General features: G+C 43.8%; 1 protein-coding gene across 5 annotated transcripts in view; it reads right to left on the bottom strand.

Moving 5' to 3' along the window:
• Positions 1–27,264, bottom strand: part of ptprsa (protein tyrosine phosphatase receptor type Sa) — a 215,371-nt gene that overhangs the window by 32,842 nt on the left and 155,265 nt on the right. For 2 of the 5 annotated variants that reach the window (XM_062395296.1, XM_062395297.1), the window contains 12 exons: positions 21,870–22,184; positions 20,452–20,645; positions 19,113–19,139; positions 17,816–17,933; positions 11,916–12,509; positions 10,831–10,925; positions 10,325–10,575; positions 9,913–10,000; positions 8,534–8,746; positions 8,089–8,252; positions 6,111–6,226; positions 1,288–1,335 (listed from right to left, as the gene is read on the bottom strand). In XM_062395296.1, the coding sequence (XP_062251280.1) occupies positions 1,288–1,335; positions 6,111–6,226; positions 8,089–8,252; positions 8,534–8,746; positions 9,913–10,000; positions 10,325–10,575; positions 10,831–10,925; positions 11,916–12,509; positions 17,816–17,933; positions 19,113–19,139; positions 20,452–20,645; positions 21,870–22,184 (2,223 nt within the window). The remainder of the gene's footprint in view (positions 1–1,287; positions 1,336–6,110; positions 6,227–8,088; positions 8,253–8,533; positions 8,747–9,912; positions 10,001–10,324; positions 10,576–10,830; positions 10,926–11,915; positions 12,510–17,815; positions 17,934–19,112; positions 19,140–20,451; positions 20,646–21,869; positions 22,185–27,264) is intronic. The other 3 variants (XM_062395299.1, XM_062395298.1, XM_062395300.1) reach the window with 3 other exon arrangements.

The following is a 27,264-nucleotide window of genomic DNA, read 5'->3' as shown; positions in this document are numbered from 1 at the left end:
ACACACAAACCAGCTTTTTGCAAATTGTGTTTGTAAACTTGTATGAAAAAAATTTGAATACTTAAAACTGTACAAAATATATATGTAATTTGAACTCCATCCATCAAATTGCAAAAAAAGCTTTTAAGAGGCTCCAGAATAAACTTATCGGTTTGTGCTTCTGTTTCTCTCCCTGTGTACTTTTCATTTGTTGTGTTTCTCAACACAACAGGAGGATCGACCCTGATTTGTTCTCCTATTAATTTCGCCGCCGCACGTCGCCGTGTTTATCTGTGAAAAGATTCCCTTTCAAAACTGGCATTGCCTCGACCCGCAGTCTGGCAAAGTCACTCAAGGACAAATTATTGCTAGAAAGAAATAACTGCATATTTTCCTTTCTACACAACCCCCTCCTCTCACCCAGAGATTTGTCCTATCCGCACACAGACTCTATAATTGTTTTCCACCGCCATCGACAGCCTGATCAATAAACACAGCAAAACAAACTAGCCTATAATTACACATTTCCAATCTGCCGATGCGCACGTCGATGTGCCTGAAAAATGATTCTTTCGGATACGTCAAACAAGCGTCTCTTCAAAGAGCCTATTTATGATGTTTCATATTTCCATATAAAACGGGAAGAAGTCTGTCTAAGGAAAAGCTAAGAATATGAAGAAGGGGGAGGAAAAATAGGGGGTAGAGGAAACCCAGAAAGTTTGCCTTTTCTCTCGGATGATCCTTTTAACAGCGAGAGGGGGAGAGGGGGGGTGGGGGGGTAGGAGGTGATAAAATGTCGAGCCATTGTTTGCCACGGCTCTAATTAATTCTGCTCGTTATCTCGGAGCACAGGAAAGACCCCGTTAGATCAGAATGGAAATGGAGCAGTGGTGGTGAAGGAGGAGGAGAACGGAGTAAGGAAGAACAACAACAAGGAGGTGAGGATGGGGAGGGGGGGGGGGGGGGGTGGGATAACACAGATATGTTCCCCTGTAATAAAAAAAGAAAAAAGAAAGAAACACCTCTCAACCGTCTCTACATCAGCAGACGGGATCACACAGGTTATTTATGCGTGGGGGGATTAATGCGTAGCCAACAGCCCAAGTGAGAATCGTGACTGACATCCAATTAAGACATTTATAAAAGAAATAGAAACCCACATTAAATTAATTAGAGCAGGAATTTATGCTGCATCATGTGAAAAAACAAAAACAAATGCAAAATATGTATTTGAAAATGGAGGCAAGCTGTGCTCGGGAGAAACATAAAGAAAGCTGGTATGCAAACGCTTAAAGCATGGAGACTAACTTTCATAGTCAATATCTGCTTCACTCTGAGGACTGCTCAGACCAGAATCTGTAAAGAACAGCAAACATAAAGGCAAATGGTTTCAAAAGGCTGCAACAGAGAAGGCTCCTTATATCAAAAAAATGAAAACCAAAAATGTGGAAAATGATAAAAGACCATGAAACTAGAACTGGATAGAGCGCACACGTCCGTGAAGGCCAAACAATCCTACACACGTCTGTCTTGCCCCTACAATAGAGAAATAACAGGAAGTGGTCTGATGATGCAAAAACACGATAAATGTCAGATTTTCTATACATTGTTTCCTAAAGAAAATTATCTTAAGATATAAAGGAGAGGAATGAAAAGATAAATCATAAATCTTCTGCTCATTCCGGACCTGCACCAAGTTTGAGGCAAATCAGTTCTCGCTTTTTGCGAATTCTGTTGAAAAATAAACAGACAAACATATATGAGTGAAATCATGACCTCCTGCCCAGAGGTTACAAAAGAAATGATAAACTATATCATGTCATCATGAGAGAACTCAGGACCTTCTCAGGGGGGCCTGAATTACAGATTTGAGGCGCACCGACATGCAACCCAATCCCAGTCACTGTCACCATTTTCCTCACAGCTGACTGGTTAGCCATGGGTTTCAAAGCCCCCCCCCAACCCCTTCATATCACAGCCCATAGAGACCAGGATAATAAACGGATTTCGCTATCTCTGAGCTTTCATAAACAGAAGTTAGAGGGGTCCTTCACAGGAATAAAAAAAAGAGGGGAGATGGAGAATGGCAAAACAAGCTTATGTTTCCCGGTGAAAACCGACTGTGAATGATTCCTTTGTCTGAGGCTCGGGGAGGTTGAGGCATTGCAAGTGAAAGGTGTGGAAAAGTGACCGCATTCTTGGCTGACAGCTGTGGAGACAGGGCTGATGGGAGTCAGAGGTCTGAGGAGTGCGGCGATGGATCAAAGTCTTATCTGCTCCAGAGGAGAAGTCCTCTGAGGCCTGGGCCAGCCAATGAGATGTCCGGGTAGACTGAGGTCTCCTTAGCTGCTCATGCAGAAAGGAGCCATCTGTGACAGTGTTAACTGGACATGCGGCTCAGAGACGCACTTTGATGGGAAGCTGGCAAGTCGCCCATCACGCAAAGGGAAATGAGTCTGGGCCGAAAGCAGAGTTCTGCTCAACAGGGATCGCTCAGAGAAGAGAAAGGATCAAAACCCCTCAGAGATGATCTGCAAAAAAACAGATCATCTGGACCAGAATTAGATGTGTGAAATAGAAGGAAAAGGAAATATGACTTATTTTTTTCGTGAAATAAACTTTCCACTTTCCCAAAAAAAAAAACAATAAAGCCAAAAGGCAGGAAGGTCGTCAGTCTCAGGGGAGGCCAAACTGAACTGGATTAATATTTTTGAGAGTGTTTTTTTAAGTTGCTGAACTGAGTTCCGGGGGGGGGGTTTACCTCCACCGACGTTTCCGCGAGAGGACGTGAGGCCAGCGGCGGCAAATGAGTGAGGAGAGATGAAGACACAGAACCTCCCCCTCACCCTAATTGATTCGCGACAATGACTAATCAGAGCTAGCAGGGGGTGCTCTGATCCACTGTCTCCAAATGTCACTCATCCCAGCAGGTGGGAGGTACAGGCGTGTCTGATTATGTTTATGCGTAAGCGTGTGCTGTGGGTTCCGATAGACCTGTTCCTGAGGAGGAGGAGGAGGAACGAGGGCTGGAGCTGCTGCTCCTGCAGTCAACGCTCTAATCTGAGGGGGGGACAAGCAGGCTGCTGCTGATGCGATTGGCTGCTGTCCTTGGATTTTTGCGAGCGTGTGATGCTGCGAGTGAAAAAAAATATCATTTGATTTTCGTACATGCTTCGATGTGAGAGACGCTCCTTCTGACAGAACTGCGGGGGTGCGAAGTGCCATATAGTTGTATCGCAGGGAAGAGATAAAGAGAAACAGAGATGGAGACGGCGGGAAATAAAATGTGAAAGATCGGTGGTGCGTTGAAGAGTAAACCAGGAGAAACTCAGTTCAATTGTCCAAATAATGACGATGGAGAAGATAGTATCGTGTAATGCTGGTAATCCTCCTGATGACTGGGATACTGGGACGAGCGGAGGAAAATGAGAAACAGTGAGGAAAGGGCACAAAAGGGATCCACGCTGAAAACAGAGAGGAAAGAGAGTCCCTGTAGCAAAGTGGTGGAGGGGGCCGATAGACAGTAGATATCCACTGAGTCGTGCTGCTTCATTACTTTGGCCCCATTTGCCAATTAAACCCCGGGCACCAATGAAGATAATGACAAAACGAACCACTCCGTGCCCCAAGGAGTTATGGGATGTCCCTGCGAGGCTGACACATGACACACACACACACTCCTTTTAACTGATCTGTCTGAAACACATGGGCCGTGCTTCGCTCATGGGGGTTTTCTAAATCCAAAACATATCATTTGTTCTCCAGCACTAGGGGTCAGCGAGCACACATGGCCAATGTGGCATATGCTCCGCTGGATTGGAGAGGCCTCGGTGAAGTGCACAGGGAGTATGCTCGTTTGAACAATGGTCGCTATTAGCTGATGGGGATGTTCACAAATGCTCACCGGGCCACTTAATTGGGCTAAAATGTCCATTCAAATTAAATTCCCCGGGTGCAGAGATAAGGGAAACACACAGTTCTGTTGAACAACGGTGAGATGTGTCCAAAAGCCCCATCATGCTTAAAAGACAAGTCTCCAACATGCGTCTGTGAATGTTGTGTAAAATGGAGCACAAGAAGTTCCATTATTTAAGGAAGCGAGGCGGACGAGTGAGGGCACGTAGGGAAGCACTGGGAGTCAGAGAGACAAATAGCCGGAATGGCCATTATAACATTGTCATTACGGAGCCACTGATAGGGCTCTGAATACCAAGCAAGATAAAGATGAGGACAGCAAATTGAACTTCCACATTTCGCCACACAAGTGGGTTTGTGCATCTCCTTTTCATCCTGGTATCTCCCTTCGCTCATGCAAAAAAAAAAAGTCCTTCTTCTTTCCCCCCCACTCCAAGATACAGACTCGAGGCAGCATGCCTGAGCTCCCACAGAAGCTGGAGATAAATGCTCCATTTTGAAATCGGAGTTCTTTTGATGGAGCTGGGACTGGCTGTGGATGACAGATGGATGGCTGAAAGACAACTCGGCAAGGAGGCAGAAAGGTGGGAGGCAAAGAAGGGAAAAGAAAGAGCGGTGCAAACAGAAGCGATGGAGACGGAGTGCTTACTCCTCCGCTGGAGAATTTAAACCGTCTCTGCAGTTTGCCTGGGCAGCTGAGAACAATGTCATTTAAACCGGGCAACAGGTCTGGTGTCAGATAAAATGCTGGAGGAGAGAATATCATCTGAAGCATCTGCGATAAAAGACGTGGCTCCTAATACGAGGTAACAGGGGGAAAATGTTGATTCTGAAACTATGGGGACAAAAATCTCATTATCTTAACTCTCCTTCCCGCAGAGGAAAAACATGCAACTTAAAAATGCATATTTTTCTTTGCAAACCATGGCATGCAATTGAACCCAAATATGAAAAGAAAATTCAAATCAAATCAGGTTAAAGACGACTATCTGTAGATGCCAGCGTAGCCCTAAATCGCAGGAGGCTGGAAACCAGAAAGGCAGCTGCCTGACAATGGGCCTGAAAAGGAGGCAGGAGGAAGATGTCAGACAAGCTTTAGGTGGAGGAGCCTTAGAGAATGAGTGTGGGATCAAATGTGCTCTGTTGTTAACACCGGGCTTTAGCTCGGATGAACACCAGAAGGAGAGTAAGACAAAAGTGGAAGCAGGTAAAGAACCAAGGAGAACTTCAAAACAGGATTTGTTCCCAACATAAAAACACTGAGTCCGTCGACAGGCTCCATTTTGTGACTATTTGTTATCGATGGAATTATCTGTTATTGATAAATCTCTAATTATTACATGAAGACATGACAAACATATAATGCTTGGATGTAGTAATGAAGGCACATTATGTCAGACAGACTTATATGGGAGCATTTCATGAACATTTTATGCTGCAACACAGATTTACACGGCATGACTTGTGAATAGCTCATTTCTATATAGGCTCTGTGCATGTGTGTGCCAATGTAACAAACTGTTGTCCATAAAAGTTCAAGTTAACACACAGAATAGCACATGAATGTCTATCTTTGAAAAGTAATAGTTTTCAAACTAAATTAATAATTTGGTGTCCAGAAGGAAGGATTTCAGCAGATGTGTCTTCACTTGACCAAATAATAACATTTTGGATTAGAGCTCCTGCTAATCAACTTGTTTTTTTCTTTTGCCAAATTTATAAATTGTTTTCCATTTCAGTAACTTTCAAAAAAGCGATGATTTTGAGCTTCCACCAAAACGGCTGAAATTGCATTAGGCCTGTTAAAGCCCCAGTTAAGCCTTATGTGTGTTGTCTGTATATTTCCCCAATAAAACCTTCTGAATAGCCTGATAGCTAATGAAATACACCGTTTTTTAAAGAGGCCATCTTCTATCCACCAATCAAAATTATTTAAGTATGTATGTATTTTGTAACACAAACTTACTAGTGTGTTATTATCATAATTTGAGCTTGTAAACGATTTCCTTAAAGCAAAGTTGAGTCTGACCTACACACCTATAGCTACATAAACAAACTTCCATCTTCACATCTGTCACACTGTCAGTGAAAAGCCAATATTGAATAATGTGGCCAAACCTACTGCATATACAGTTAATCAGCAACTTATATACGGCTCTATTCTATAATGAGTTGTTTGTGTTCCTGTGTGTATGTCCTGCGTGTTGCTGCTGTACCTGGAGTTTGGAAGTTGATGCGTCTCATCTCCACAGGGTCTGTCGGGTGGTGGGGGGTAATGTCTGCGTTGTTCAGCAGACACTTTGTGCGCGGCTCCGACTCTTTTCTCTTGCGACTGCAGAGTGAGACAAACGCAGAGTAGAAAGACGCACACACACACACAAACACACAAAACACAACAAAATAATTATTTTTGTGAGCACTCGGCCCGACAAAACATCTTAAGACATTTTCCTGAAGAAGTCCACAGCTGACAGGTAACTCAGCGGGTCGAGAACACTCCAGTGAAACCGAGCATCGAGCATCGGAGAGCTGAGAACGTGCATCAAGTTCACAAAACTCTCCTTCACCCCCTCGCTAATTAAAGGCATCGGTTTCGCTGTGGCAGGCTATTTTGTTTACCCCTGTAAAATGCAATAAAGTAGGGCTATGCCTTACCTGTCAGGTTTGCTGTTTCCAGAGAAAGCAATAGGAGTCGAATAAATATAAAAAAAAAGATGGTGAAAACACACAAGGAGAGAAGGAAAGGGGGGGAAGCAAGAAGAGAGATAAATCAATAAAGAGCATATACATTCACAGGGGTCGCTGCTGCTGGGCTCGCAATACGCGAGATAAGGCTCATCAGCATTTGGAGTGTGGGATGAGTGTGTGCGTGCAATAAAAATGTGTATCAGTGTGGGAGAACAAGTGCATGTTCAATGAGATGTGCAGGTAAGCGCATTTGTGAGCCTGTATCAATGTGTGTGTGTGTGTGTGTGTGTGTCTGCGATTATGTGTGTGCACAAAAGCCAGATAGAGATGGGGAAGGGGAATGTCAGGGCCAAGGGCAGACCCAGGAAACACTGTTCACCAGGGCGAGATGGAGCGGGGGAGACGGGAGAGTGAGGTGGAGAGAAAGAGAAGAGAGAAAAAAAGAGAGATCCAAGGAGAGATGTTACTCTCCCTAACCACCAAGGCGGAGGCAAGGCAAGGTCAGACAGTCAGGGATCATCTGACAGTAGCAAGCTGCACTTGTGTTGCTCACCCAAACCCCCCCCCCTCCCCCCCTCTAAGACAATGCAGGGACGTTCCCCCGACATGTGGGGAAACCTCTTACACCAGTGTTCAGCTGGGACCTGCAGTCGCTGAGGCTAAAAAACTACAACTCACTCTAAAACAAAGGGGTAAAGTGTGTGTTCCAATGTCCCAGGACACGGAGGAATATTAAATTCATTTTTACTTTGTAACAGAAAGACAGCTGCCTCCCGTAAGGCTGCTGAACCATAAAAGTTGAATGTCCACGACTAGAAATGATGGTAACACACCCCGACAATCTTTAAACTCATAATGGTGATAATGATAAGTAAAGTAACTTGGAATAAATCCCTTACGGAGTATGATTCCCTAAATTATTATATGTCGTTTTAAAACCTATCCGTGAGCTCTCTTGATCAAACATTTGCCGAGCTACTGAGCAGCATCTCAAAGAATCTCCTCCTCTCTTCTCTCTCCAACCCCCTCACTTTCCACAACCATCTTTTTTAGCACAAGAAAAAAAGCTATTTCTCTTCTGAACATGCAGCAGGGTTGGTGGGTCTTTGAATATCATGCTGCTACGAATACAGAATAAGCTCATCTCTTGACATGCTCCCTTACATGCAATGATTTCAGTTAGTTACATTCCAAAGCAATTCGTTCAACATCAAATGGCGGAAAACATCTTCGCTGTGTTGGTGAGATTCTCTATAATTATATTGTTGGTTTGAGCTCGGCCCAAACTAACAATTCAAAGATAAAGGAATTAGTTCCCGGTGTAGGGTGAAAAGATTACACCTTCCCAGTATAAAACAATTTAAACTGGCTGCTCTGTAGAAAATATGTAAACTCTGGGAAATATTTTTAATTCGTCATTTGAGGTTGAACAATGTTATTTTTGTAAAGTCTAAACGTACGTCATACTGCATTCACCAAAATAACTACAATCCGCAAGCCACTCACTTTTTGTAAAGGAGAATGGCGATGACGATGCAGATGATGAAGACCACGGCCAGCACTGGGCCCACCACCCATATGAGTCCATCACCAGTCTCTACTGGCAGGGGGTCCCCCGGCCCCTGAGGGGTCATCACTGTGTCCGTGTAAGGGCTGGTGGCAAACATTTTCTGAGGAGGAAGATCAGGCAGAAGTGAAACGCAGTCCAGGAGACAGAATGGTATCTGCACCAGTACCTGGGGGTGTCTCCACTAACCAGCATAAACTGGGTGAATTGGTTTGAACAGTATATATTTAAGATATTAAAAAGGAATGAATTGGGTTAGCCTCAGATGAGCAAAACTGCAGTGAACCATGATTACATTAACGGAGCTGAATTATTAAACCCACTCCACCGAAAATAAATCGACCAAAAGGAAGCTAGCTGAACTGTGCTGCACCAGTAACTCACCCCAGCGGTGGTGTTGAGTTCAGCCAGAAGGAAGAAGACGTACTCCTGGCCTGGTTCAAGAGGCTTGTTCTCACAGCTGCTGTGGCGGTGGTCCGATCCCACCGTGAAGCTGGAGGGCAGCTGCCTGAAGCACGCCGTGATGAAGGGCTTCCTCTGGTCCAGCTGCGCCAGCTGACGGCGGGAGCGACGCTTATGGGTCACATCCCGTAACAGCTGATTGAGGTAAAAGGGCATTTGTTTACTTTGGCTGTTCCGTTTTGTGTAAAATAATTGGTAATTTAGAAGGAATCAAGAACAACTAGTTGAACAACAAGAGAACAAGAACATTGGATTTAGTTCAAAGCTGCTCTTTTAGGTCGCTTAGCGCTGGCTTGCTACACCTGCCACACACAAAGTGCAAAAAACAGTACAACAAAAGTACAGTGAAGCAGCTTTTTGTAATTATGCACCAAATATTTAAAACTTTGGAACTCCAAATACATATGAGAAATGCACCCTCTGTCGACCCCTTTCAAAAACTGCTCAAAATGTATATTTCTGATCTCATTCTGACTTCATACTTCTTGTATTAAACAATGCTTTAAAGCTTTAATGAAATATTACATTGTTTTAATATTTTTACTGTCTTACTTTACTGTTTTAAAGCTCATCAATGGAAAAGACAGTTTTTTTATAATATGGTACACAAAACGATTTGAGCACCGATACTCCCGATGATATATGATCAATATATGATGTGATGTGGTTCTGAGGACACTTTCACTAAACTGACTTAGATCAGTGAAAACAAAGTTTAGGTGAAGCTTCACATTTTAAAAGCTGCCAACTGTCGGACATAGATCCACGTAGCCAGGCCCGCACCCCTCCAAACGCCCGACCCCTCGATTCATTTCAAACTGCAGACAGAGCTGAGCAGAGTGAACGGGTGTAATCCTAAATCCAATAGGGATGGTTACTGTTGATGTGGTGCTCAAGGTGACCGTGAGCTATGGGTAGAGTGGGAGTGGACTGTGTAATTCTCTCTGCTGCATGCTTAGGGGGATAAATTAGCATAGCTGAGATGTACTTACAACCGAGTTGTTAACACGGTATGTACACGTCAATTTGCCTGGCACATGCAACTGCTGGTACCTCAAACATGTGTCTCTGGAATACCTTATTTAAAAACACACAGTTAAACCAGCAGACAGAAAGAAAGAGGACAAGCTCTAGTGGTGTTCAAGTTTTGAATGTAACTCCACTGATTACATATATACTATATATATATATATAGTATACTATATGGCATGTTTCTTTGAATTTGAACCAATACTCCCAAACAAGTGCTGTGTTAGATTATCCCCCCACACCACCATTCACTGATCCTACATAGATCCTACCTCTTCCATGTCTGTTTCATCGGGGTTCTTCAGGTTTTTGACAGTTCCCGTCGTCCTCTTAAGAGGCACCACCACTACATAGAAGATCCTGGAAACATAGCAGCACAATACATTACAAAGAAATAGCAAATAAAACCCCAGTTTTCCTCTGGTTTATATTCCATGGCAGTTCGTATTACGTATTCATATTAATAACACTTACCAAAGAGTTGACAGGACATTTTAATAACAATCCATTACTCACAAGAGCTCTACGGATGATCAGATTGTCTCAGAAAAGACCTTAACCCCCATTTCAACCCATCTCAGATATCTTAAGATCTTAATCCATATCACATCAGATCTCAAGCATCTCGACACTTAAACTTAAAGACTCAATCCCACAAGAAACCTTTCAGCACGCTATACTCACTTGATGTCCTGGGTATCGACCGGTGGGAAGGACATAGTGAGTAGGTTCTCAGGATCAGCGTAGATGTCCATCTTGGGTTTCTTGACCAGAATGAGTGGCGCGGTCCTGGCCACCACGCGGTGCCTGGGCCCACCGTCCATGCTTTCTTGGCAGGTCACCCTGAACTCATATGTGGTGTTGTGCCTTAGTCCAGTGACGAGCACTCTCATCAGCCTGGCATCCACGTCCATCTTCTGACGGTTGTATTCAATCTAGAGTTTAACAGATGATGAAGAAGTTGATTCCATAACTTGTAAGGGGGACAGTTTGATGTGCGATTATTCTGATCAGCCTGATGGTTGAAAAGACACAACTGGATGGTAAAATGTGCATTTTTTCTGATGAGCGAACATGTTGGAAATGAATGCACTGAATTACGCTAATGTATGTAAAGTAGGATTTGCAGAATACTTTGAAATAGAAATGTTACCCCCTTGCTCATCGATCAGCGGAAGACATTTACTCACCGTGCATTTGTATGGAGATCTGCTTTCAGAAAACTTCCACGCCAGAACCACTGTGGTCTTGGTGGCCCATTTGACTGTGAAATTCTTTGGGACATCTGTTAAGTAGACAAATGCAAGAAAGAGAGAAAAAAAGGAAGAAAGACGGTATATGTTCAGTGAGTGAAACATTTGGAGAAACAAAGAAAGGAAAACCTTTAAAAAAAGAACAGTTGGAGTTTCTCTGGAACGTTCCTCTTGGTTGGAGAGTGAGTGTAAAGGTGAGCTGTGATTGGCTGTGAGAAGGGCAACTCCATTGGTTAGGACAGACAGCACGTAAGACTCATGGAGGACAAACCACTGGCTAGCTCTCGTCGGTAGTGCCAACCCCACTCACCAGTGCCATTGAACCCATGACCATTATGAAGATTAATAACTGATCCATGTTGTCTCAATGACAACTGTTCCTTCACCTCCACTGAGTCCGAGTTGGCACTGCCAACGAGCTGCCAAGTGAGCATAGAGACAGACCCAAAACACAGCATGCCAACAGTCTGGGGGATGCCATGCCACAAGCTGTCCCCACAAGGGACAGAGGAAGGGGAAGGAGGAATTAGGAAAGGGAGGATTATCTCAAAACATACCCAAAATGAAGAAATAAAATAAAAAACAAAAAACTTAATCCACTTCCTGACATCTAAGAATAGTCCAAACATACTCTTGGAGTGACTGGTTTGACTGAGGTCCTACCTTGTCTGAAAACTGGGGATGTGAGATGGCATTAACTGCGTGAGTATGCTTGGCAGAGGGCTGCAGGGATGACTGACAGGTGTGTCTGATCAAACAGCACTTACCTTGAGATTCTAGGCTGCTTTCCTCTCTCTCAAAATGACTGACTATAACTTACTGACTTGGGTTTTACCTTAATTGGGTTAGTGAGGTGAGTATCCCGCGGCAAACAATTTCAAAATCTTTTTTTTCTTGAGGAAAAGTGGAGGTGGTTGAAGGAGGGGGTGTGGGCAGTTTTCATTTTGTGCTGCTGAAGAGTGGTTTCTGCTTATTTCCAACCCCCTGCCAACAGGGCCGGAAAAGAAATAGGCAAACCCTACCTGCTGGATCAAAGGCCACCGTCCGATACTGGGTAGGAGGGCTGTATGGCCCTGGACCTACACTGGTGTGTGCACGAATTTTCACATCGTACGCTGAGTTCGGTTTGAGGCTGTTGAGCACGTAGTTGGACAGGTTGGGGGCCAAGAGCAGCTCCTGCGGTGCTCCTTTGGCACCAGTCTCTTTATAGGCCAACGTATACTCTGTGATTACCCCATTCCTCTCTGCCAGCACTGGTGGAGACCAGGACAGCTGCACTGAGCAGCATGTCACATTGGAGCCCTCATTAATCTGAGGGTAGCCGCCTGGCAAATTCTCAGGCATACCGAGTTCCACAACAGCCTCTTCCCCAAATCCCCCCCTGCTCTTGGCAGAGATTTTAAAGAGATAAGTGGCACCCCGGTGAATGTTCCCCACAGGGTACTGTCGTTCCTGGGGAGCAAATTCCAGAGTGGCCAAGGGAGAGACATCTTTGCGGCCAAACTGGAGCCGGTAACCCTGCAGATCCATGCCATTGGTCAGATCTGGAGGGTCCCAGCGAACAACGGCTGTTGTCTCCGAATCCTGAGCCACAGACATATAGGGTGCACCAGGCACTGTGTAGATAGAGAAAGAAAAAACAAAGTCATTCATTTTTCTTAACATCATTAGTTTGACTTTAAAGCCATCAAATACGATTGCTATTCTTTCTGATATTACTAGGGACAAATAGCTCAGACATTTCACAAGTACACATCTGACTATAGACAGTTTCATTGTTCTTTAGATAACACATTACATATCTAAACACGGACACTGTTGTCTCTGCTACCTCCAGCCTGCAGTATACTGAAAAAAACATTCATGTGGAAAATGGACACTGCATCACAACAGTCAGATTTGATTATATTGCCCAGAAATAAATCTCACACGGTAATGATTGACATACTGAGCCATAATTAGAGTTGGAATAGTTTAACTCCCGCCATCCATCAGGGTACACCCTAATGAAATGAGTCAGGCCTTGTTGTATGGATATGTGGAAGATCCTCAGGGCCTAAATTATTGAGTGATCGCTGCACCCATTACCATTTCATGATAAATGTAAGCTCCAGCCAAAATCATTTATGTTCTGCGAAGAATCCCTAAAACTTTCAGCCGACAACAGTGCCTCTTTCAGCTGTGAGAGTCATCTCTTGTAAAATGGATGATCGACTCTTGGGGTCGGGACACCATTCTTCAGAGCGGCCCAGTTTTGCTGCGCTTATGGATGACACATGTCTCTTCTTAACCCCCCCACCCTCCCCCCCTTTAAGGCCCCATCAGTGTGATAGAGGCAGCCGCAGTTATGGGAGACCTTCACTTCTCAAGTTGCCATCAAAGCTTTGTGAGCAATGAGTGTGGCTGATTCCCACTCAAGCCCCAAACTCTCTGTAAATAGCTTCTGTCTTCGGTGACTCATCTGCGTCACTACACTCTCGCTGGTAGGAGAGTTTACCGTTAAATAAAAGTGAGGTTACTAAACACGCTGTGAATGATGTACTCAATCCCAAATGATGATGTCGTCTCGCTTGAACTATTGGGTACACTGCCGTTCCCCCCCGATTTACAGTGGTGCTTCTCAGTTAAGTCTGTTTTGTCCTCATCTGTAAACGTTCAGAAGATGTGCACATATACAGATGAAATGAACGCAGAGTGTGGAGAGAAGGCTCCATTCGGTTGAGAGACCGATGGTAAGACAACTGACTATCTCACACTACGTTTCGGATACTTGCCAACTGGGTCGACAAACTGGGTCGGCATCAAATTGGTCGGCCCTGGCTGTAAGAGCTTCCTCAGCATAAACTAAAAACGCTGTATAAGCTCAATGCAAATCACTTAATCTAGTTTACTGCGTAACTCTATCATCACCATCTCAAGCGGCCTCAGTCATGGATACATCTGCCTTCATCACTCTACATCCAACGTTTTTTTACTGTTGTCTCTAATGTACAGCTTTGTGTGTGTATCTCTGTGTATAGTACGGATGGATGTGTGTGTGCTCGTGTGTGAAGGTATGGTCTTGGTTTGCGGCCGGCCCCAGCTCCTTGATCACTATTCCAGCGGCACACAGAGCTGTTCGGCTCGCCGCCCAGTTTGGACTTGTAGTAATTTGGAGGCGCTAACATTAGTCTGAAGCAACAGCACGTCCTCTCAGTGGAATAGTATCATTGTGCATGTGTGTGTCTGTGTACAGGTTCCTGCATATAGGACACACTCTTGTACCATGATGCAGGTCTTAATGAGCACAAACACACACACACAGACACACACACACAGACACACACACACACAAAGCAATCTCCTCCCTCTGCTCCTATTATTCATTTCCGTTTGCTAATGGTTCTTTCTGAGGACTGTAGCCAGAGGAAGACGGGGGTGGCTGGGTAGATGGCGGTAGATCAGCTGAGCCATTGCCGGTAATGGAAAGGGGGGAACAGGAGGTGTGTCGGACGGGATGAAAGCCCCTGATACTCCACGGCTTCTTACTACAGCCCAGTTTCTCTCACGTAAAAGTCCACACTGCCGTTCGTGTTCTGCGCTGATCAAGGAAATAGAACCAGAGCTAATGATCCTTTGACGACTCGTGTTTGTCGGTGTGTTTTCCATTCTTAATGTTTGTGATACCTCAGCAGGTTACAGAGTGGTTCAACCTCTGCAGCCCTGAAACACGTGTACATTTAAAACAGTGTCCTGGTGCTCACTGGGGAGAGGGATCATGACTACTGAGCCAGCAGAGTGGTGGTAGGTCTCAGGTTCATGACATGTACTGTGTGTTTGTGTATGTGTGTGTGTGTGAGGTGAAACACTTGTGAATGAGGGATGATGAAGGTGAATGGAGACAAAGAGCAATCTCCCACAGAGAGGGTCCAAGTGTGTGTGTGTGAGTGTGTGTACATGAATGATTGTGTGGTTCTCGGACACCTTGATTGTCCCTGTCCTGCTCTGCTCAGTGTTCATTTCTCTCCCCCTCTCCCTCTCCCTGACTCCTTCCCCGTCTCTCCACTTCTTTCTCTGTGCACGGCCCCCACACCCCCCGCCCTCTGTCGCATCTCTACCTCCCTCTTCGTCCATTTCAGGGTCGATCATGGTTCAATCCCTCCTTGTGGGCCTACCAGCACGCTCCCCATCACGGCACAGTATTAACAGCCTCCTGTTGACACTAAGCCCGATAAAAGGGGCCGATCAAGACACATTCTTATTTCCTCCCTGTCTTGCATGCCACATGTGTGTACACACACCATTGTGCATACAAATAATCATATTATCTCTACCTTGTCTGCTAGACACAAGGTGCATATAAATATATATATTTCATTTGAATATATTTTCTCCACCCTGGGTGTAAGGTTCCTCGCTTTGCATGTCTCTACAATAGAAAAAAAAGCTCCCACTGATTAAACTGTAGCCGTAGTGTGGCTGTGAAGGCTTAACATTTCTGAGGACAAGATGGTAAGAGGTACTTTCTTACCATCAACGCCACGACAAAATACATCACCTTCACATCTTCATTTCTCTACGCTTTCAATTTAGTCTGCTTACTGTAGGAGTCTATGTGGCGGGGGGGTTAACAGAGGAGAGTAATTGGATGGGTAGGAAGTGTCATGGAGTCAAATCTGACAAACAAATTTCGCATGTCCCTTTGGAAAGGCAAGAGCTATTAAGGAAGCGAGCGAGAGAGAGACAAGAGAGGGATAGGGAGAGAGTGACGAGAGAGGGAGAGAAAGACGAGAGAGAGAGAGGGCCATTACGTTGATGTTTTCTTGTCGGATCAAAATAATGATCAGGAAGTTACTAAACATGCAGAGTGGGGATTGGTGCCGATGTTTCACGTCAGTTGTCTGCAGTCGGCATCAAAATAAGTACTCGCACCATTTTAAACACAACTCATCATCCTTTTTACGGGATGCAACAATCCCAATGAAGTGCTGTGAGATGGGGAGATGGAGTCTGTACGCTGACGTGATGCTACAAGGGCCTGGGCCCCACTAATGTCTTTAGAGCCTGTTTGTTGCAGGCCTTGCATCATTACCTGGTGGGACAAAGTGATACACACACAGCAACTTCTTAATTATTCACTGCCATTACACTGAATTATCAACGTTGTCTCCATTACCTTTAATGATTTCTGGGATTTGAAGGGGACCATTGGGCCTTCACCGAGGGGCCAGTCTAGTTTTATGATTTTACCGCTCTCTGCTAAGATGGCCAGTTATCCCACCCTAATGTGACCAATCACCACCTCATGGGGGACCTCTCTCTGACTCATCAAGTCGTCATCTTCAGTTTTTCTTAAATGTCCTAAAGATTCTTCGCTTGCACTGAGGCTCAGGGCTCAGAGGTGCAGTAGCCACTTGCAAATGCTTCCTAAAGAATGAAATGTCTTTGTAACATACTACTTTATTTTGTATAGATTTTTCTTTGGGTGATCGGTTAGTTCTACTTTGAAAACTTTCGTACGACAGAGCTCCGGAAATATCTTTCACCTGAACAAGAGTAGACGTTATAAAGGATGCTCATTGATTGCTGCTTCTTTAAGCCTTGTGAAAAAAACCTCACTAACAGGATGGCAATTTCAGACACAAACATTTTAATCTTTTGTCAATAAAGTCTGGTATAGATGCCATCAAATACTTCCTCTCTCATTGGTTGTGTTTGTTCCTCAAAGGAAGAGTTTGGAAAGTATGAAGCGTAATAACAAACTTTTCAAACCTGGCATCCATTCAGAAAAATAAATATCAGCTGCAGAATAAATGTTTCTTTGTAAGTCAGTGACGTTTGATTTTGTGTGGACGTGTGAGGCTTGATGGAACATCTGCAGTATGAGAAAACATGGCCATTGCTGTGAATGGACTTTTCAATGGCACAGAAAACATACTCTGTTTGTTATCATGCTTTGTGCTTTTAGGCCTTTGTGTTTCCTAAGAAGAACTGTGACGTCATTCCTTTCTGAGGCCAGTTGCTTTCTTTTGCGTGCTTGTCTGGGAAAAAAAAGAACTGTTGCATAAGTTCTGTGTGTTTTACAAGTGCATACATGTGACATGTGTCTGAATATTTCAGTTATTTGCATCACACTACAAATATAAACAACTTAAAAGCGTGGATATTGTGGAGGACATTTAAACCTCAATTTGTATGGTGAGGGACATGGATCATGGTTCAGTATATATGTCTGGGTAGAAAATGTGGAATATAATGAGATTAAATACAAAAAAAAAAAATCAAAGTGAGTTGTAAATAGAGCTTGTTGACTGAGGTATTTGCAATCATATAATCTTACCTTGAAAGAATAATTTGATGATTTTGTTGACAATTGATCTTGTTGTATTTTTGCAAGTCCAGTATAATTTTGGTCAAAAGATTTGGCTTGTTCCATGGCATTTCAGAAATCCCAAAACCAGGGGGAACCCTGCTGCTCAACAGGCCATGCTGACATCCCTCAGAATAAGGATAACCACTTCACCTTTGAAAAAGGATGCTGAGCCTCCCCCCCACACACCTCTAACCCCCCACACCTCTAACCCCCTCTCTATTTATCTTGGCCCCCGTGGCGCAAAACCATTTCTTTACACTTAAATAATAAAAGAGGAGAAGCTCTCCGTCTGAGGAACAGACCAAGGGCACTTGACTGGCATATCAGCAGGCCTGCCATGACAGGAGGGTGGAGAGTGACAGCCGTCACTCAGGCCCCTTTGGCTGTGTCACGCTCCCTGACACCTGTCCCACACCCACCTGTCAGTGGGTGTGGGAATGATGAGGAACCACCCCCAAGCAAGATGCCCTTTAGCCACAGGTCGGAAAAATAACCACTGCCTCTATCTCCGCTTGAACAAAAGGAGAAAACAAAATAAAATACATAGAAAAGATTTGTTGTTATGCTGACCTGCCCCTTTGGTCACCACCAGTTTGGGTTTGCTCCGGGCTCCATCACCTTTGGTGGTGTATGCTGCCACCGTGATGGAGTAAGTGGTCTCTGGCTTGAGTCCTCCAATGACCATTTCCTATGGGACACGTGGGGAGAGACGGAAACAGGAAAATGTCAAAATGTGTGTTGAATTTTTGATGATATGAACCCACTTTATGCAGCTGGAGCTGCTTTGTACAGAATGTTAATCTGAGTGAAGTGTCTCCTGGTTCCCTTATTAATTTTCACTACGCATGCATTAAATGTAGCATTTCCCCCTGTGTAGTGGGAGACCATTACAATAGGTCAATCCTCAGAGTTGTCTTGGTGGAAGAGGGACATTATAAATGTAAATGGGAAGGTGCCCCCACCCCCCCGCCCCCTCTTACTCCTGTAGCAATATTCCAATCAACATCTTAACTTTGTGATTAATGTATGCTGAATACATCCGAGCTATTTGCTGGCAGTTTCTAACCGCAGCCATTACGTTTCCTTGAGTCCTCTTCAAAGAGCAGCTTCCGATCAATTCTAATGAATCTTTCAAAGGAGCCGGTTTGAACGGACGCAGAATGAGGTTTTTAACAGGCTGGTTGGCAGAGTGATGGGGAGAGGTCAATAAAGGTAAATGAGGTATAAGTAGTGTGTTGCACTTGAGATGGTATTCACGTAATGCAGATGGGCTGAGGTTTTCAATCTGGGTTCAAAGTAAGGGCACGATCTGCGGTTGTAAGCGATCATCGGGTATGCGATGGAGATTTTACAGAAAATTACAAAGATCATACATCGACTACTAAAGCTTCTCACAGTATTTTCAGCAAAAGACACACACGGTATAAGAACTCAAGGCATAACACTAAATCTAAGGTACCACATAGAAAAAATAAAATAAAAGACATGGTTTGAAAATCACACAAAGAAAAAAAGAAAGAAACCACAACACAGCACCAGATCACAAGACAAAAACACACTGTATCAACACACAGCATGGCACGAGTACAATTAGAATTCCAGGCACAGTGGGCAGTGGATATTGCATCAGCCTCCATTTTGTAGAAGCTGGACGGCAATGAAAGTTTGTGCTTCTTTCCCTTAGTGGCTTATGGAAATAGTAAGGGCATTGGCTGGTCAGAGAGCAGAGGTGAGACCTTTACTCTCCAAACATATCGAATGAAAGACCGGAGGGGCTGTGTAACCCGTGAATCCAACCAGGTTGATGCAATACCCGCTGTTTACACCCTCAGCTAAACAAAGCACTCAGGCGAAACTTCGTACTCACATATTCAGCTGTATCGTCCGTTTCCCACTAACCCCCCCCGCCAAAGAGGAGAGTGCAGGAGAGAAAGCATTTTTTTTTAGGGAAAGAGAGAGAGAAAAGAAAAAGGGGAGAAGAAGAAATAGGATTGTGAGAGAGAGACAGAGAGGCATCAGAGGCTCGGGAGCAGAGGGGTTTGGTATCAGAAATAGGTCACTGCCATTTGTGAGGTCAGGAGAAAGAGATGCTGTTTGAAGCCGGAGTTATGAGGAGCAGTTGAAACAAGGTTGAGGGTTGAATAGATCTGCCTGTGTGGCCCTGGAGATTACACAGCAAGTTGCTGTGCAGCTAACGATTGGTTACCTCAGTGTTCAATCATTGATAGCTAGCAGTGAGGAGATTCAGATGCAAGGTTTCATAAGAAGGCACTAAAACTGTATTTTGGTGAGCTCTGGCTGGATTCATCCACTTGGATCTCGTGATTTAGAACCTAAAATAACTTACGATCTTATAATCTGAGTTATCAAAGCTCTACTTTTGGATTTGTGGGTCACCAAAATTATAAATGTGATGCTTGTGGCATTTGGTTTGAATTGGTCCTTGACTCACTGTAAACAATAGATTTAGATTCTTACCCCCCCAGAAAATGTAGCAATGCAAACAGCTATTCTTTTTCAGTGTCTTTTTACCCTACATCACTTCAAGGCTATAATATAATGATTAACACTGGGCACAACATTCCCAATTTGGCAGAATTCCTTCAAAACTGCGTTGCCATTATAGAGCTTGATTACAATTCGAGCTGTCAGTGGAGGCAGATTTTTTGGTTGAAATGTTTTCTTGCCAATTTTGTTCTTACGAGCCCCAGGCACAGAAACACTATAATCAGCATTTTCTTTGAGTCTTTGCATTTGATACAAGCACACAATCAGAAATGTCATAGTGGATGTTGCCATAAAGCAGGGGTCTACACATTCCTAATGAAAGCCAAACAGGCAGGAAAGGGAAGACAGGATGAGTGAAGGTTTGATTACAGTTCTTGTTGTGGGCTGAGGGGAAAAGAAATTACAGCGATATGAAATGAAATCCAAGACGGAAGCGAATCCCCATTTGCCTCTCGTGCTATTCGATATTTGCACGGCCACAACAGGCAATGATGAAGGACACAATTTACAATCTATGTCGGTAAAATTCTAATAATCACATCGGTTTAACTGTGTCAATTTATTTCTGCTCATTGATGAAAATAGATTCAAAGGCAGACACGACTATTTTTGCAATTTCCTGTGAGCGGAAACTTCCTTGACGCACGGTATTTCTGATGGATCGAGTTTTTACAGAGGAAGCAATGAGATGTTCATACCTGGGCATCGGCCAGCATGACGTCCTTGATGAGGGGCAGGCCCCTCGACTCGCCATTTTCCACTCGCACGTAGTGAACCTGGTAACCACGGATCTGACCGTGCTGCTTGCCTGGCTTCATGGAGCGCCACATCACCTTAAGTGCGGTGGAGTTGAGGACCTCCACCTCCACACTCCTCGGAGGAGCCCCCGGAACTATGGATAGCAAGATGAAGAAGTTAGTATGTGTTTCTGAATATTTGTGGTTTGGATTCACAAGTTTAACAAAAAGTACATCGTTAATGTTTTATTTCACGAGGCACAAAATACATGACACAAAAAACGGTGTCATGATGTCATGTTATGGGAGGCACCACTAATAAAACTCTTAATAATAATCCCTACAAATTGCCCCACTTGGTGCCTTAGTTTCAGCTTTTATCCTGGCAAACTCAAAGAGTAGTGTCTTTCAAAAGGTATGGAGAGAATTTAAGATAGTCTCCACTGTTCTGATCAGTGTCGGAAAAAATGCTATAAATGGCTGGTGGAGGATAGAAGGCACTGTCAGCCATCCATCAATGATTCAGATGTTCTTTGACATTCTTACATCTCTGCTTGTCACTCTATGTACTTTACTTTTCAACTGCTCTGCTGCTTTGTCTGTGATCCCACTCGGATGTGTAATCTTTTCTTCTTCTTTTTTTGTTCCTTTGAGGATGAGATGTTTTTTGCAAGCTTCTTTGCTTTTCATTTTCTTTGTGTCAAACCTGTCGCACAGGTGGAGGAATAACCAATAGTGGAAAGAACCAAACGTCTATTTATGAGTATAGGGAATGTCAACAGGGCCTCACATTGGTTAACACTCTTACAGTGACACGTATCTCAGTGGAGTAACTGTGGTCCAGTAAGGACTGGTTGAACGTTATCAATCATTTTTTAGTGAACCAAGTTTTCCTATCAGAAGATTTCTGCTGCGACCTTAGTGGATGGACACCTTCTTTGTTTAACCTCCAACCCACTGTTTCTACCATGAATGCAAATGGATACGGCCTTGCAGTGTAATGCACTCATAAATGCTTATGGCTCTCTGCTGAGCGATGGGATACTGTTAAAAGCATACAGATCGAGGCAGGATATCGGATGTGGTAGCTATTATGAATTACATATGGTTGGTTATTTTTTAATAGCAACCCTCTTGATTTCCCAAGCGTGTTATGCATTGCAAGTTGTTTACTGTCCGATGGTTAAAGCTGCAGCATGTGGTCCTTTTACAAAGATGTTCTATCACTGACACCACAACATTTAGAAAAGTAGTCGGACCAATTTGTGAAACACTTATTTTTCTAATTCTGGCTTGTGGGATGGACATTTCTGCACATCCATGGTGGACGTACAATAACTTCCTCTCATGATAAAGTTTAGCATCGGAGATTTATGTACCATCTTCATCTGTCCGGCAGAGCAGGGGCTCGCTCTCAGGGCCCGGCCCTATCACGGTGAGGGCCGACACGGTGACGTGGTACTGGGTCCACTTCTCCAGTCGCTGCAGATCCACCTGCTCCTCGGTGGCAGGCACCGTCGGCTCGTCTGGGGCCTCGTCGTCGTGGCCTTCCGACGGGCCCACCACCTCGTAGCGCACCCGGTACCCCGCCAGGACCCCGTTCTGACTCTTCACAGGCGGGGGGTGCCAACTTACCCGCAGGGAGGTGGAGCTGGTGCTGCTGCACTTAATGTCTTGAGGGGGGGCTGAGGGCTCTGGTGAGGTGGAGAGGACAGCGGGGGAAGGAGGGGCGGGGGGGGGGGGGGGTCGAGGATGAGGAGGTTGGGAAAGGGGGGGAAGGGAGGGATTGAAAAACAAAAAAATAAAAAAGATGGGAGAGATAAAGAAAATGATAAAAGGAAAATTCAAAACTCAAACAAAAACAATAAGAATAATTCAAACAAAAAATTTGCAAAACAAAGACGGAGGCAAAAAATGTTAAATAAACTCAAATTAAAATAAAACCATCAAGCAAACAAAAGAGGCATGAATGGACAATGGTACTAGCTTGTGTAATAATGAATCAAGATGGCTGCCTATTAAAGATTCCTGGGAACGTTTTAAACAGTAAGATCAATAGTATTTGGTTCTTTTACAAGTCTTTTAACATTACTGCTGAGAAAATTGACCTGTTTTTCAAGAAAAAAGATTTTGACTAATTAATTCACCTCATTAAAAACGATCAACAGCCCGACTAACACTAGAAACCATCTGTTCTGTCCTGTAATGCAAAACCATATAGGAGGTGGGTAGATGTGCCTCCATCCTGCTAACATAATCCTTGAAAAAGCCTATATTGAATGTGTTAAACCTGTTATCCACCCTCGCTAGTTTCATCACGCAGATTGGAGAGGGAGGAACACATCTGTTTTTATCTCCAGGCCCTGAGATGAGGTTTTAGTCCTTAGCATATGTAGCACTCAGGTAAACATGGCAGTCACGAAAACTAAACTTCTCCTTCAGGCTCTCTGCAATGACTGTTACAGACAGCAGGGCTGTTTACACGACGCCTTACAATGAACTGCCATGTTCATAAAGACAGCATTAAAAGAAGATGAATATAGTTCATGTATTTATATCGTTTCCATGTATATACTAGCTATATTATACAAGACATTCTTTCGAAGCCTTGGGTACCAAATAGCGTCCATCTTACCCTAAATGCCACAATTATTCAATCTAACAGGGCAATAGTGTAGAATGTCATTTTTGGATTTTTTCTTTGGGCAGTATAAAATGCTTTTCAATATACTCACTTGAATTTGCCTTCAGTACTTTTCAAAAACATAAAGTAAAACCTATACATCTGTGAAATTTCTAGATCAAACTCGTTGCTTCTCACATCCTCTCTTTGCCGCGCTCATACACAGCCTGTGCTTGTCCAGAGAGCCTGATGTGCGAGCAACGATAAAACGTTTAACTTCTTATTCAGAGTTGGGTTTTATTGGGATTCTCTACATTGGTTCTTAATCTATTGCCTCCATCTTGTTGTTGAAAAGTCCATTTCATTATTACATTTCCTGACTTTAATGTGAAGATTTAAAGAAAAAAAAATCTGACATCCAAAGCGAAATGAAAGAGCACTTTGTAAAACAGGCATGCCATACACTGCAACTTAAAAGATAAAAATCAAATGACACCCATGGAAAAGGCAGCATGTTCTCATTCCAAAACAAAATTAAAGATGATGAGCTGAAGGAGGGTACTGGGAAATGAATTTCTCTGTAACCCCGGTGACTCGAAAGAAAGAACCACAACAACAGTTAAGGTTCAAGATGATCACTAATGAGAAAACATGAAAAAAAAAAAATTAAACACACAACAATCATCAAAAAAACAAAAAGGAACATGTAACATCTCAAAGAAAAAACACACAAAACGACCAAACAAAAAGAAAACACAAGCATCGTCTGCATCATACGTACCTGACTCCCACAAATACTACACTTTGGAGACTTTCTTACCACCAGCACCTGACTCCAGAGCGTGCTCACTCCGGAGTCAGTGAGCAACAACCCTTTTCCTCCCAGACAGTGTGCAACAAAATGTTCAGATCCCATTTCCAATTAGTAACATCTTCAATGACTGTGATTAGTTGAGAGTTGGTTTTGGGCCCATTGTGGAGATGCTGGGAGGGAGAGAGTTGGCTGTGTGCTGTAGCCAGGGCTGTTAAATACTCATGTAGCTTTGGGCCGGAGGGTCCACAAGACTGCGAGAGGGGAAGACCCAGATTTTTCCATTCCTCTGTACACAAACATCCCTCTTGTTAATGTTTTTGCTCAGATAAATCCCATTTCATAGCCCTGCGCCTATTTGTCGTCATAAAGATAAGTGCAATATTGAGAATACCAACACAGGTAATATGTATTTCTGAATTCATAAAAGTTTAACTATAGTGTTGTGAATACATTTAAAGAAAAATGGAAATAAAATAACCGGAGTTTTGACTGTAAGAGAGTCCTCCTAAAGACAGGCTCTCCAGCACACAACATATGGGACAGGACCTCAGCCACGGTAACCAAACCCCTCTCTGTGTCCAATGGGCTTATTTACTTATGGTCTTACTGGATTTTTGAGCCTTTCAGCTTCTTTCCTCTGCTCACATTGTATTCGCAAACTCTCCACGTCAAGAATGATTGCTCAGTTCTCAGTTCTCGATCTTTTGCGGCGCGGGGAAAAGGGGGCGGCCTGTGATTCTGACAGCGTCCATGCTATCACAGTGCCCAGGCCCCCTTGCGCCCGATAACGGTTTAAGACCGCCTTGGGCACAGCTTTAATAAAGTGCAAATCCCATGAAGGCCAGTGGTCGGATTATGGATACTAGAACTATACAACCACAAAAGAAGAAATTGCGCTAATGCTTCACTTGAGGTTTCTTTGAAGCTTCCCTGAAACAGTTTCATAAATGCTATTTGACAAATAATCAGTCATGTCTGCATTCATATCCTTCTCTTTGACTTTAAAGTCTGTTGTGATACGACCAGGGGGCTCGGAGTACAAAGTCTGCAATGGGTGGCATACCTAATTACGATGACTACCCTCAGATTTAAAGTGCTTTTAGCGGGACATCTTTATTTATTTAATTGCGCACATTAATGCCCCACAGTTCAGCTCCGCAGGTCATCACTCACTGCCTGTTGTCACCTCTCAGAATGACACAGATTGCCGATGGCTTTGCTATCGGAGCACATGTCTGCATCTGAATTGTATTTTCACCAGAGGCCTCGAATGACAGGATGTTCGTATTTGTAGATCATTATGGAATTAATCCCCCTCCCCCCGGTGCCAAATGGCCGGGCTGTGGCACACACAAATACTCCAATACATCTAAAAACCTCCTGCAATTACAGTAAGTGTGTGTGTGTGTGTGTGTGGGGGGGGGGGGCTAAACTGCTTGTTTGGCTAAATACAGAGGATTTAGAATCCGCCACTTTAATTTGAGAGATAGCACTTGACTGAATGCTGGCAGGTTCTAGGTATAATCTAAATGTGTAACAAAGCCTGACAATCCAGGGGCCAGGCTCTCGGCTCTTCTCAAAGCATGAAATTAATTCTGACGTTATGAAATGGGATTCTTATCTGCCACTCACGAGGGCCTACGATCCCCTAACACCCACTCCCCGGGTCCCGCTGAGGCCGTTACCACGTCTTACAACTGGGGAACAGCGGAGGAATGCCGGGAACCCCTCCCAGGTTGTGGACCCACTCCGGCCGCGTCTGAATGATCTCACAGAAAAAGGTCTCTCAACCTGATCTGACTGTGGCAGCATACCCCAAGAGGCCTTGCTTCTGAATGAGGGCCACTCGTGTACTGTTAAATCTTGTGTTTTGGTTTCAGTCCTTAATACAGACCGACAAAGCTTATGCAGATTTCTTTGATCAAATATTCAGTTTCAATCATGAAGACTGAGAGGTTTTTTTTTATTTTTTGTACAATGACTACACAAATTTTTGACAGAGTGGTCCTCATGACAATAGCCCCTGGTTATGCTGCCTTGACTGAGTACAAACTTCAATAATTCTTCAAACATTTTGTACCACAAGTAATGGAAAACAAAGAAAACAGAGAAATCACATTTTCTGACTTTCTTTTCACTCAGTGGCGAAGGGTTTCAGTCTGCTACACACTGCAGAGGATTCAAATCCGGGCTGAAATGTATAGTCTCATAGCAAAGTATCCAACTGGCCTATATATAACATTTATTACGGTAGTATAGTTTCCAGGAGTCTTGTCCTAGGTGTCTACTTACTTACACAGCGCTCTTCACTGACTCGGGTTCGCAGAAACGCTTCTATTCCCGACCTGTGTGAGCCGCAAAACGACAGACACGTCACTCTAATATAAAGCGGTGTCATGTTTAAAGACTGGTCTATTCAATGCTTCCAATCCCCTCTTGATGTTTCAGAAATAACACCGCGAAAATGTTTCCTTTTTATACATTTTCATTCAGCCTTCTTTTAGAAAGGTTACAGCAGACTGAATCCCTCGGCCACACGATCACTTACCTCAGATCATCCGAAAGATCAAGTTATTTATTGTGTTGCAGGGAATCTTTCGCTTTGACTGACTTAGTGTACGACTTTTCTGACCTCAGCAGTGAGAAACCGACTGACATGTCTCACAGGGACTCTTGATAAGGGCATTAGAAAGAAACACTGGAATGACGAGAATAACCCTGCCCCGTAGAAATAGAACGGATAGAGAAGGTAGAGATTGCAGTTAACCTTGATGTGACAGCCAAAGAAGATTTGATTATCTTGCCGTGGGAGCTAGCACTTATGTGGAACACAATATTTACTGAGTTTATTGCTGCTCCAAACATAGAGTGATACTCATTTCCAGGGAAGAAGTATCAAATTTCTACGGAGGCCGGGCAGATGCCATTATAAACCAGCAGTCATCCTTTCTATCCACTGTAATTGTATGGATGAGGCCGTTCAAGGGAAGAGTCCCTCGTCTCAAGTGGAGACTTGAGCAAAGCACCAGGGTGAACTTCCATATGCTGAATGGGAAAGACTATGTCAATGCTAACTGCGTGTGTTGCTGTATAGCTGCTAATAGCTATGCTGAGCTTAAATAACGTAAATAGCAGTAGCCACTGTCTAGAGAGATGTCAAACCAATATTCTTTCAGACTAGAAATCAAATAATAAAATAACTAAAAATATCTGAATTAAAAAAAAAAAAAATTAAAAAGAAGAGGACAGAGAGTGAGCAAGGTGATGACAAGCCATTCCAAGGAGAGCTTTTGTTCCATTGCGCAGGGGAACAAGTTGCAAAGAGGGAAACAGAGCT

This window comes from Platichthys flesus, chromosome 9, assembly GCF_949316205.1.
Source record: "Platichthys flesus chromosome 9, fPlaFle2.1, whole genome shotgun sequence".
In the NCBI taxonomy this organism is placed as follows: domain Eukaryota; kingdom Metazoa; phylum Chordata; class Actinopteri; order Pleuronectiformes; family Pleuronectidae; genus Platichthys; species Platichthys flesus.
The sequence above is the reverse complement of the archived record's forward strand: the minus strand, read 5'-3'. Positions and strand labels throughout refer to the sequence as shown.